General features: G+C 36.6%; 1 protein-coding gene across 1 annotated transcript in view; it reads left to right on the top strand.

Annotated features, from left to right (window-relative positions):
• Positions 1-12,714, top strand: part of LOC132158902 (inactive phospholipase C-like protein 2) — a 45,213-nt gene that overhangs the window by 13,535 nt on the left and 18,964 nt on the right. Inside the window, exons 2-3 of the mRNA XM_059568518.1 lie at positions 6,232-8,718; positions 11,633-11,836. Of these exons, the coding sequence (XP_059424501.1) occupies positions 6,232-8,718; positions 11,633-11,836 (2,691 nt within the window). The remainder of the gene's footprint in view (positions 1-6,231; positions 8,719-11,632; positions 11,837-12,714) is intronic.

Here is a 12,714-nt window from a genome sequence, read left to right on the forward strand (position 1 = left end):
AATGTGCAAGTCATATATTGCATTTTTGTGGCTTAATATTCACAGACACTACTCCGTGTCATGTTTTGATTCAAGTGTACTGACCTACTTTTGATTTGGTCATCCAAAATGTGGCATATTCCGTCCGCGTTAGGCATTCCATTTTTATGACTGGATTCTACGAACCAGACTGTATTTCCGCATCCCAGAAATGATTAGGGCGGTATGTCTCAGAATAGTCAGTGCAATTTGGGAAATAAATCAGTTAAATCTGTATGTGGATGCGTGTAAACATTCAAATGTAATCCCCTTTGTAATCGTTAAAAATTTCATAAGTAACTGTAATTTAATTACTCATTTTTTCGTAGTAACTGTAACTAATTACAGTTACAATAATTTTGTAATTAAATTACGTAACGCCGTTACATGTAACTAGTTACTCCCCAACACTGATTAAAACAATGAAACGGCTGACCTGATCCCAGCAGGCCTGAAAAGAACTCATTATGTAACTGGCCAGAAATAGACTTTTTAACGGAAATAATAAAACGGCTGTTGAGATGCTAGGGAGGTTTTACAGCATTGTTTTTCTAGCCCGGGGATGTGAGGGTGTCCCTTACTCGCCGTAAGGAAATCCTCAGGAAGGACGCTTGGCCTTGAAGACAGAAACCTCCCCCTGAATGCAACCACACCTAAAGGTCAACGCATGTCTTCCCAGACAGGACCTTTGGCATTTTTCCCCAGATCAGGCGGATTATATTTAGTCATGCGGTTCTGCTTTTCCTCTGAATGTTTAGGTAAGACTACATTCGGTGGCTGGCCAGGGAGATTCCTTCATGTTCCCAATCTAAACTATTTCATTAGTCCTGTTTGTTTACACTGGTTTCACTTTAAGTGCTGCTTGGAAAGGGACTTTTATAGGCCTGTCAAACAGTTCATTGCCAACCAAGTGTCATGTGACTAACCCTGTAGAGCCACAGGAAAAGTGACGTTCTTTTGAATTTTATATTCATTAAAAGAATTCTGACAAAATGTATCCACAAATATATAAAGCAGCACAAACCTTTTAAACATCATAATATGTGTTCTTTGTTGTGCTGTCAAACGATTGATGGCAATTATCGCATCCAAAATATATTTTTGTTTACAGAATATATATGTGTAGTGTGTATATGTATTATGTAAATATAAATAGACATACATACAGTATATATATTTTTTAAATATTTACATACATTTATATATTTATATTCTTATATTTATATTATATATATAAATATATTATGGAAACATAACATATTTTTCTTAAATATATACATGCATGTGTTTGTATTTATATGTCCATATTAAATATACACAGTGTACACACATATACAAAGTAAACCAAAAACTTTCTTTTAGATGTGATTTATCGCGATTAAAGATTTGACAGCACTACAGTACTTCTTTGAGAAGCAAATCAGCATATCAGAATGATTTCTGAAGAACCATGTAACACCGAGACTGCAGTAATGATGCGGACAGCTGTGCATCACAGGAATAAATTACATTTTAAAATCTATTCAAATGGAATACGTTTCACAATATTACTGTTTAATGCATCTTTGGTCAAATATGTACAGCCTATGTGAGCATAAAAGACTTCAAAAACATTTATAAATCATGACAAACCAAACTTTTGAACAGTAGTGTACCTTATTTAGTCTTTGATTTGACCTAACCGAACAAGGAAAAAACTATAAAAAGTGGATAAGATGATATTCTTGGTCTCAAGCTGAGTGCTGTCTGAAGAGACCTGAAGCGACTCCAACCTCAGATGGTGGTCTGTTTCTCACGATTGATCTTGCCAAAGGCTGTTACTGGTTGTAGATGTGGTCAACGGCACTGTTATGTGTGACATGTTATTTTTGTTGCCGTCTAAAAAATTATTATTTTCCTAGTCAGTCATTTCCTGGACTTGTCAGTCATTCAGCATGAGCAGAGGAGGTTAAAGCGTAAGATAATATTTCGACTAATTCCTCAAATGTCTTCAGTGTTTTTCATAAGACTTGAAGAATGTACATTATGTAACAGTTGACCGCTGTTTCTTCAGGCCTCCGGGTCTCCTGCCCCTCACACAATACCCGGTCAAGTCTAGCAGAAAACACACTTTTGTGCTGGATAATTAAGTACGTACACACAGACTAAATATACACTAAAACGGCTGACTGCTTGTTAGTAAAGTCTACTTTTCTAGCAGTATGAGCGGTGCAAGTATGAAGTCAATTACACTAGATCGTATGATGAAAAAATGGAGATCAAATGCATTTTTAAATAATATATTGAATGATTTGTTTGAAAAATATTACATTTAGTAAAGGATTTTAGAAAGTAATGACATTGATGTTTATGATTACTGTGGGCTTATTCCCTCCAACCAGAATTTAGGTTAACCTCCAAAGCTCAGTTCTTTCCAACAGGAAGCACATTTCCTTTGACCCAGCTAGAATAAATTTCCGGTGGACCAAAGCCATTGACATTCACATGGGCCATTACTCTCAGTAAGTGCTGGAGGTCCAGCGCCTGCGCGGCATCATATTGAGAGACGGTCAGATGGATGGGGCCAGATTTTGGCTTGACCTCTCAGGAGACGTGGGGTTACTTACCATGGGACATTGGGAGTGCCTGTGTTTACTGACGGGTAACAATCCATTGAACTTCTGGTGTTTTGGAGCAGGTAGAGCTGAGCACCACTAGGACAGAGATGTTCAGGAAATTATGTGCTGAATACTGGAGAAGAGAATAGGAATTACTGAGCTTTGGAATGTTTTTGCCATTATGTGAACAATCCGATTATGGACCGATACAGCTTAGAAGTTTGCTATATAGTTATTTTATGTGTAGATCCAGTTTAAAGTTATTTATGTGTAGATCCAGTTTAAAGTTATCTCATTAAAATCAATGAATGTCTGTTAATTGATGTGACTGTCACAGCTGATGCAATCTGTTACATAAGAGACTCATGTGAAACTCAGTGTCTCCGTGTCTCTTGGGGTCACGGTCCCTGGAGCAAACTATACAGTTTCTGCTCAACCTATTATTTCACATATTCTGAGCATTACACATGCTTAAAAATGGGTGACATGACCAACATATATTATTTTGCTATTTTATTAATTAATGTTTAAATAATCTGACTCTGTTGTGGTATGCAGTGCCTAGTTTTCATCATTTCAAATACACACAACCATAATTTTCCCTCCCCTCATTGATTATCTTTTTCAATTGGAAATAAGTCATGTTAGAGAAGTGGTGTGGGATTTAAATAACCATGTGAAGCATGAATGCCTTTTTGTAGATAATCCTGTGAATTCAGCCACTGCTTTATTCATCTTAAGTGTGCAGGTTTTGTTTTACAGGTTCACTTGTTGCACATGATGCTTAAAAAATCCATTTGTCACTTTTTGTGTGCTTTCTTACTCAAATTACTTTTATTTAATTGCAATTTTCCACGTTATAAATAAGTGGTTTTCACAAAATATAGATATGCATAAAGTGTATACAAATATAGTAATAGTGATATTGTTACTTGCGTGTAGGGCTGAAACGATTCCTCGAGCAACTCGATTACAAAAAATGATCGAGGCAAATTCCTCTGCCTCGAAGCCTCTTTTAATTTATTTTAAATCTCACGTCAGGTTCTTTCGCAATGATTTTTTTATTGTGACACAACGCGTTTACGTCACCCACAAAGCGGAAGGAGACACAAGCGCTGCATCCGAAATCACATACAGCAAGGAGTCAGCAGTGTTTTGATTTGATCTGAAAAATGAAGCCTACCCGGAAGTGCGAAAAACTGCAATACATCGAAAATCCGCCAGGGGAAGGTCCCAAAAGGGAGCAAATGTCCATAGCCCCCATGTTAAAATGTCCGTTTTCACAGCATAAATTCATGTTTTTACAAGTTGGTCCCATGGACTTTTATTGTATTTTTCGATAGCTTCCGAGTGCCTGACAACTGTGAGGCGGGTTGATTTTTTTTCTAACTCGTTAGTTTAGATCGTATTTAGATATAAAATATATGACAATAAGGGTGTAGTTAACTTTGAGTGACAGCTTGATTGACAGCTGACAAGGCAGCGCCACGGAGAATGACAACAAGAAGCGCCATTTTTTAATACAGTTGACATATATAATACTACTGTTTCTGTATCATGAAATGTAGTTTTAAGAGGTTTTCAGGCGAGAATGTAGTTGTTTAAAGCTCAAATCTGTGGTTTATTTAAAGATTTATGAACATTTTATCCAGTTGATCCAGCGATGACCGGGCGCTCGGTGTTCATGTACCCCGCCTGAAGCAGTCTTTCCTCGGCTAGACCTTCTAAAGTTTGCCGCCAATGCCGCGGACTCTGGCGTCTCTGTAGTGGTTAAACATGAGATATAATTCATCTTGTGTATATCTAATGGGCGATTTTTGGTCTCGTAAATCTATAATTTTTTCCCTGGGCAATCGTTTTGGCTGAGGGGAAGTTTCATAACTTTATAAGCTATTTAACTTTACCGATGTATGGTTAGACTAGAGCGCTGACTTTGTATGTTTAACTGAATTGTTTGCTTTATTTGTATAGCTTCTTATACCTTTTACTTATACTTTTATAATGGCTAATATTGATCAAACTGAAATTTAACAAATAGAGACTGGGTTGAGTTTTGTCATTTTAAATTTTTTTTAATGAAAATGAAAATAGTTAGTATGGTGTTTTATAACATATTTCGTTGCCTAAAATATACACAGAGATAACCGAATTTGCAGAGCGAGCTGAGTGAAGCGCGCTGCAACAGAAGGTGGGCGGGGTTAGGAAAAGTTAAGTTAATTTTCAATAATTAAAAGATAAATTAAATTAATGTTTATGTGTTTAATGTTTAATGTGCATCTCAGAAAATGCTTTATTTAAAACCCCAACTGAATGGCACTTAAATGCACTTAATTCATCTGTCAATTTTATTGTCATTGTTCACAGTACAAGTACAGACAGAGAAACATGGGTAATAATTCAATGTTTATTTTGATGTATGCATTGCATTCTATGGATTTAAAAAATAAAAAAATATTTTTTTTTTCTAAAAAAGGAAACTTAGTTGTTAATTTAAAGAGACCCAGTAGTCTTATTTTCTCTTGCATAATTAATATTGCACTTTAAGCAAAAACACATTTTATCCGATTACTCGATTAATCGATGGAATTTTTGGTAGAATACTCGATTACTAAAATATTCGATAGCTACAGCCCTACTTGCGTGGTGTATTTGACAGCAATGCTATGAGTTTATTATATCCGAAAGAACTTGGAAGTACAGAATGTAATTTAAAGTCTGTATGTGTTTTAACTGTATATCCTAATGCAGTTTGCTTGTTTAATAAAAAGGCAAAAATAGCTGTAAGCATATATATGAAAGAAATGGTGCCAAGAGCATTTAAACTTATATTGCATTTTTCTTAGGCCTTAGTAAAGTCTTTACTGCTATCTCATGATGAAACGGTTGTAATTATTATTTCATTAAGCCTGGTTTAGCTCAATATTTTCCTGCCTGTAGGCTCAGGGTGTTATAAAAGTAAAGGACACGTTGATGCTTTTTCGTTCACAACACCAGCAGTGATTAGAGATGATCCAACAGGAAAACTCCAGTGTGTATTGTCGTATTGTATATTGTATATATATATTTCATAGGGCCCTAAACATGTAATTGTTGTTAAACTTTTTATAAACTAATGTTAAATGGTTTAAATTTCATGATTTTAATTCATTGGACATGCCTTTTGATTAATACAATTTTATTTAATAAAGATGCAGGTAATTTAAAGGTGATGAAGGTAATTTAAAAGGAGTCCAGAAAAATTAAAATGAAAACATTAAAAAACAAAAAAGCCCCCCCAAAAAGTCATAAACCTAGGGGAAACACTGGATCTGCTTAATAAATATGCAAATTTGCATTTATGTACATCTATATCCATGTTTTTATTAAAACAAGGTATAATTTATCAATATTTATTAAATACTTTTATATGCATTTAAGTAAGCTCATGAAAAATTATAAAATAATAAAACTTTATACAGTTTGTTTCTGATAACTTAGCTTGTTTTCTGTAAATGTGGGGGAAAAAATTGGGGAAAGTCAAAATGTTATGCCTATGTATATCCATATATGTGTTTATCATATTATAGTGTAGTTATCCAGCAGTTCAATACTGATGATGAATTGCTTTATTTTCCAGGATGGTTCCAGGCGTTGCAAGGAAAGGAAAAAGACAGTGTCGTTCAGTAGCATGCCAACAGAGAAGAAGATCAGCAGTGCAAGTGACTGTATTAATTCTATGGTGGACGGGTCTGAACTGAGGAAAGTACGCTCCAATTCCAGAGTCTACCACCGATATTTCCTCCTAGATGCAGACATGCAGTCTTTGAGATGGGAACCATCCAAAAAGGAGTCGGACAAGGCCAAGATTGATGTAAAATCGATTAAAGAGGTGCGAACCGGTAAAAACACGGACACCTTTAGGACCAATGGAATTTCAGATCAGATTTCCGAGGATTGTGCATTCTCTATAATCTATGGGGAGAATTATGAATCGCTTGATTTAGTGGCAAATTCAGCCGATGTAGCAAATATATGGGTGACTGGACTCAGGTACTTAATATCTTACGGAAAACATACACTTAACATGATTCAGAGCAGTCAGGACAACATGCGTGCGTCCTGGGTGGGCGACCTCTTCAATGAAGCGGATGTCATTGGCGGAAAATGCATTAGTCTTTGTTCAGCTGTACAGCTGATCAAGAAGTTAAATCCTGGACTGAAAAATGTCAAGATAGAGCTTAAGTTCAAAGAGTTGCACAAAGCGAAAGATAAAATCAGTTCTGATGTGATCAAGGAGGAGTTCATTGAAGTCTTTCACGACCTTTGCACAAGACCAGAAATCTATTTTTTATTGGTCCAGTTCTCAAGCAACAAGGAATTTCTTGACACCAAGGACCTGATGATCTTTTTGGAGGCAGAGCAGGGCATGGCCAAGGTGAGCGAAGACATCAGTGTAGAAATTATTCAGAAGTATGAACCCTCGAAAGAGGGGCAACTCAAGGGATGGCTCTCCCTGGATGGGTTTACCAATTACCTCATGTCAGCAGACTGCCACATCTTTGATCCTGAACAAAAAATAGTATGCCAAGACATGAACCAACCCCTATCTCACTATTACATAAACTCTTCCCACAATACCTACCTGATTGAGGACCAGTTCAGGGGTCCGTCAGACATTACAGGTTACATCCGTGCCCTAAAGATGGGCTGCAGGAGTGTGGAACTTGATGTGTGGGATGGGCCCGATAATGAACCAGTCATCAACATGGGCCACACGATGACCTCGCATATTGTCTTCCGCAGCGCCATTGACGTCATCAACAAGTACGCTTTCGTAGCCTCGGAATTTCCTCTGATCCTGTGCTTGGAGAATCACTGTTCCTTGAATCAACAGAAGGTAATGTTTCAGCACCTGAAGAAAATACTCGGAGACAAAATTCACATGGATCCTCCAAACCTTGAGGACAACTACCTTCCATCCCCTTCAGAACTAAAGGGCAAGATTCTTCTGAAAGGAAAGAAACTTGCGAGCAACTGCACCGGCTCTGAAGGTGAGGTGACGGATGAGGATGAGGGTGCAGAAATGTCTCAAACGACGAACAACGAAGGTGGTGAGCAGCAGACGGTTGTTCAACCCAAAAAGTTCCAGCTTTCTAAGGATCTCTCAGACTTTGTAACCTTATGCAAGTCTGTTAGGTTTAAGGATTTCCAGACGGCTTTCCAGAACCAGAAGCACTGGGAGCTCTGCTCCTTCAATGAGGTCTTTGCCAATCGGTGTGCCACTGACCACCCTGGTGAGTTTGTTAACTACAACAAGAAGTTTCTAGCGAGAGTTTACCCAAGTCCAATGCGAATTGATTCCAGCAACATGAACCCGCAGGACTATTGGAAATGTGGCTGTCAAATAGTAGCAATGAACTATCAAACACCTGGTCTCATGATGGACCTCAACATCGGCTGGTTTAGACAAAACGGGAACTGTGGGTATGTTCTACGCCCAGCGATCATGAGGGAGCAAGTGTCTTATTTCAGTGCTAATACTAAAGACTCTGTTCCAGGAGTGTCTCCACAGCTTCTTCACATAAAGATAATTAGCGGACAAAATTTCCCCAAACCCAAGGGCTCAGGCGCCAAAGGCGATGTGGTAGATCCCTACGTTTACATTGAAATTCATGGCATTCCTGCAGATTGTGCAGAACAAAGGACTAAAACGGTCCATCAGAATGGCGACAACCCCATCTTTGACGAGAGTTTTGAGTTTCAGATCAACCTTCCGGAACTGGCAATGGTGCGCTTTGTTGTTCTGGATGACGACTACATTGGGGACGAGTTTATCGGTCAGTACACAATTCCGTTTGAATGCATTCAACCAGGTTTCCGCCACATTCCCCTCCAGTCGCTGACGGGTGAAGTCCTTCCACATGCCTGGGTCTTTGTGCATGTGGCCATTACTAACCGTCGTGGTGGTGGTAAACCTCACAAAAGGGGGCTTTCGGTCCGCAAGGGTAAAAGGGGTCGGGAGTACGCCACTATGAGGATACTTCTCATCAAGGCTGTAGATGAAGTCTTTAAATCTGCTGCACTGCCACTTCGGGAGGCCACTGATCTCAGAGAGAACATGCAGGTGAAATAACGCATACCTCATTGAGAAACAAAAAGTTGTGACATGATAAAGGCTCTGGTTGAATGCAAAAATTAAGGTGAATACTGTACAATCATTCCTAATTGATATTTAATTAAATTGTAAAAGTTGATATTTATTACCGTCATTGTAAAACAAACAAACAAACAAACAAACAAAAAAACTTTGAATATCAGAACATTTTATTTATAGTTATATTCTTAAACATAGTATCGGTCATATGTTCAGAGATTTCCATAGTCTTATTTGTTTGGTTATTAGGGAAAATATAATGCTTTATTTTTAGGTGATATACGAATTGGACATGTTTTGTAAGATTCACCCCATTCAGTATCTGCAAAGTAAATGTCTCAACTCAGCAGCAAATGTTTAGTTTGCAGCTTGCCCGACTGTATTTCAGTGTGGCAAATACCTTCTTTAAGTAGCATGAGAAAGTTTCCTCAAATTAAACTTCAGAAAGCTGACCCTGAGAAGGAAGCACAGCTTACAGGACATTTCTCTTCAAAAGACCAGGAGCATTTGAACTGAAATCTCTCTGGCACTGATAAACAAAAATGCTGATTTTAATCAGCTGCAATTACTTGACGTTGCACAACTTGTTGGGCTGGCACAAAAAAACACCTCGAAGATCGACTGCAGACCCTTTTTTAGCCATGAGAACTGAAAATATTCTCATATATAGGCTACAGGTAGGAGATCAGCCAAATTCCTTTTAATATTTGATGTGGAAAGTGTTATGTAACACAGGGTTAGTATGTCCTGAGGCATGTGTCGATTGTATCCCTTAGGAAGAGATGAGGGTGTCTCATGGATAAAAGGGGTTGGCATTACTATAACAAGAATGCACTGAGAAGATTTTGAAGTCGGGAAACAGTTTTTTTCTTCTTAATAAGATTAAACCGCAGATGGTGTTTCAGTTTGTTTTTCGTTCATTGGTTTTTGGGTGGTTGCCTTCAGAATAAACAGCAATCTTGTCAGAACGACCTTGATTCAAACTTCAGGATCAGTGATGATCAAAAGAATATTTCAGTGCAGCTTCTTTATATTAATTCTTTGTGGGGCTGGAAAGCTTAAAGAAATGATTTCTCAATATTTTTCACAATAAATAACTTACGGCTAGTAAAATGTTTATAAACAATGGTAAATTATGTATTGGCTCATTTAAATGAACATTCTGAATTGATTAAGAGAAAGCATTTCATTTTTTCTTTTTAAATGCACAATGTTTAGTTTTATAGTATATTGCCAGCAAATATATCATGAATGTATAAATATAACTCATATCCCTAATGTTTCAGTTATCTTACATTTAAAGGCTTAAAATCAGAGAACGGAGCAGTATATGTGGTCTCTGGCTTTGGTGTTTTGTTTATTTCAGCATAAGCTATTCTGTTCATAACATGCATTAAGGTTATTTTAATAATTCTGTTTACATTTGCATTCTCCCTGTAAAAACAATTCCAGGCTGTGATGCTTCTGCTGCGTTCAGTCGTAAGAGTGGCTAAATTTGTGTCTGTTAAATATTGCTGTTGCCTGTCTTTTAAACTTGACGAAAAATGACGTCTTCCTCCCACATTCAGAGGAGTGCTTTTGTAGAAAACAGGCTTTACAAAAACCACTTCCTATCGCATTTCTTGTTCATGGACGTTCACTATGGGGAAGTCGGCACATTGCTACCATTGTCTTGGTTTTTGTTTTCTCGTCACCACCCACAATTAGGTCACCGGTTATGATCAGAATAGTATGCTACTATAGTGCTCTTGCTATTTCCGCTGCGTGTTATGTAAATGCATACACAGTATATTAGGTGTAGCATGCAGTATGCATACAGTACATTATCCCATGATGCAATAGACTCAACATTCCCAATGTACTGTAAATGATCTTGTCAGCCTTGATTTTTTTTTTCTTGAATTATTAATTGATTAGCCTGCAAGAGTTAAAATCTGCAAAATATTTGTGTATTTGTGTATTTTGATATTATAACTAGAAAGCATTTGCTGAATTACTCATGCAAACTGATAAGCTCATTTAAGTTAAATAATTTAATTTAATTATATAAAATTGCATTTTAGCAAATTCTATGCACAGATGCACACATGCAGTATGTTAATATTCCATTCAGAACATAATAGTAGCCAGTCAGTATTGTACTTTGGCATAGCATTTTAAAATATGTTTGGTACGGGATGTAATATTTGGGGAAAAGGTTGTGACTTTTATTTAATAAATTTAAATTTGATTGAAAAAAATGCATCCAGGTTTGCTACATTATGCTTCCTTTAATTGCTGCACAGTTTAATAAAATAAAATAAAAAAATATTACTTTTGTCTCATATTTTACTGAAAAAGTGAAGAAAAATAATTATTACTACTGTAAAATTTGTAAAACGTCAGACCTTTGAAAATTATTCTTGATGGAACACCACATGTAATAACAATAATGTATTTTTTTTTTTTAATTACTACTGTAAAATCTTGATTTCTCCATTTTTCAAATGTCAAACCATAGAAAACTTTGGGTGGAAAACCACAGGGTTTCTGTTTTGTTGATAAACGCTTCTCATTTCAAATATAAGAAGATGGTTGTTGCATGTTACGTTCCCAAATTGCACATTAAAGTGACCCAAAGAGCAGATACAGAAAGGACGGTCTTGTAATCGCTCGCAAAAACCCTCAGAAAATGAGAATCTCGCGTGTAAAAGAACACAGCGCCATGCTTCACTTGAAGCACACAGCGCATATAGATATTTATTAAATTGAAGCCATATTGCAATTTTGGTTTCGTTTTGATTAATCATGCAGCCCTACATTTGGTGTAGATATTATCATTAACAAAACAACTTGTTCTGTCCTGCAAAGCACACTCACTCTTTGACATACATGTCCTCCACAGAATGCCATTGTGCCGTTTAAAGAGCTCTGCGGTCTGTCTGCGGTGGCCAACCTGAAGCAGTGTATACTAGCGCTCTCCCCGCGCCTCATCGGGTCGGACAGCAGCCCGCTTCTGCTGTTTAACCTCAGAGATCAGTATCCCACCATGGAGGCCCAGGGCCTGCTGCCTGAAGTCCTGAAGAAAGTGGTCACCTCTTACGAGACGGTGAGTGTATTTCTTTAAAGGAAGAGGTCCTCCTAAAATGAAGAAAAAAACACTACTTATTTAACTCTCGTGTTTCCAGACCTATTTGTGGTTATTTGTTTTCACTGAAACACAAAGAGAATATTAACATAGCTGTTTTTAATAAAACAGACTGTATTCAGAGTGTTCAGGTGCCACAGAAAAGCTTTGTTTGGCTGAAATCTATTATTCTGGTCCATACACTGCAAAAAATGATGTTCTTCAATATTTTTGTCTTGTTTTAGTTTCTAAACGTTCTTATATGTTTACATTTAGAAACATGAGAAGCAGAATGACTTTCAGAAAACAAGACTTTATATCAATCAAAACAAAAGTTAATTATAAAGTGTAATATTTAAAAATATTTAAAACCTTTTTTTTTTTTTTAATGATTTTCCTCCTCAGTGCTGTTTTGTCTTGTATTCCAGTATAAATATTGAAACTGTTTTATGTTTATATTTAGATACATTTATTTGAAGCGAAAAGACTTCGGACATCGAAAAAAAAGAAAAAAGAAAAACAAATCTGCAAATGGGATCAGACAAGACCGATTTTTTTCCTGTTTGAGAAGCTTATTATGTTTAATTTTTATAATATTTTCTAACTCCTTTGGCAGATAATCTGTGTTGTTACGTGTTTAATTATAAACTCATTTTATTTTGATACATTTTCAGAGAACATAAGTATTTTTGATTCTCCCATGAATGTCTTGATTTTAAGAATGTTTAGATATTTATACTACAAAACAAGGCAAGAAAATATTAAGAAAACCATTTTGCAGTGAATTTGTGGAAAATTAAATTGTAAATGGCTTGGCTGAAATGGCTGAAATGTTTAATAACCAAACAAACAAGTCCATG

Source organism: Carassius carassius, chromosome 15, assembly GCF_963082965.1.
Source record: "Carassius carassius chromosome 15, fCarCar2.1, whole genome shotgun sequence".
Taxonomy (NCBI): domain Eukaryota; kingdom Metazoa; phylum Chordata; class Actinopteri; order Cypriniformes; family Cyprinidae; genus Carassius; species Carassius carassius.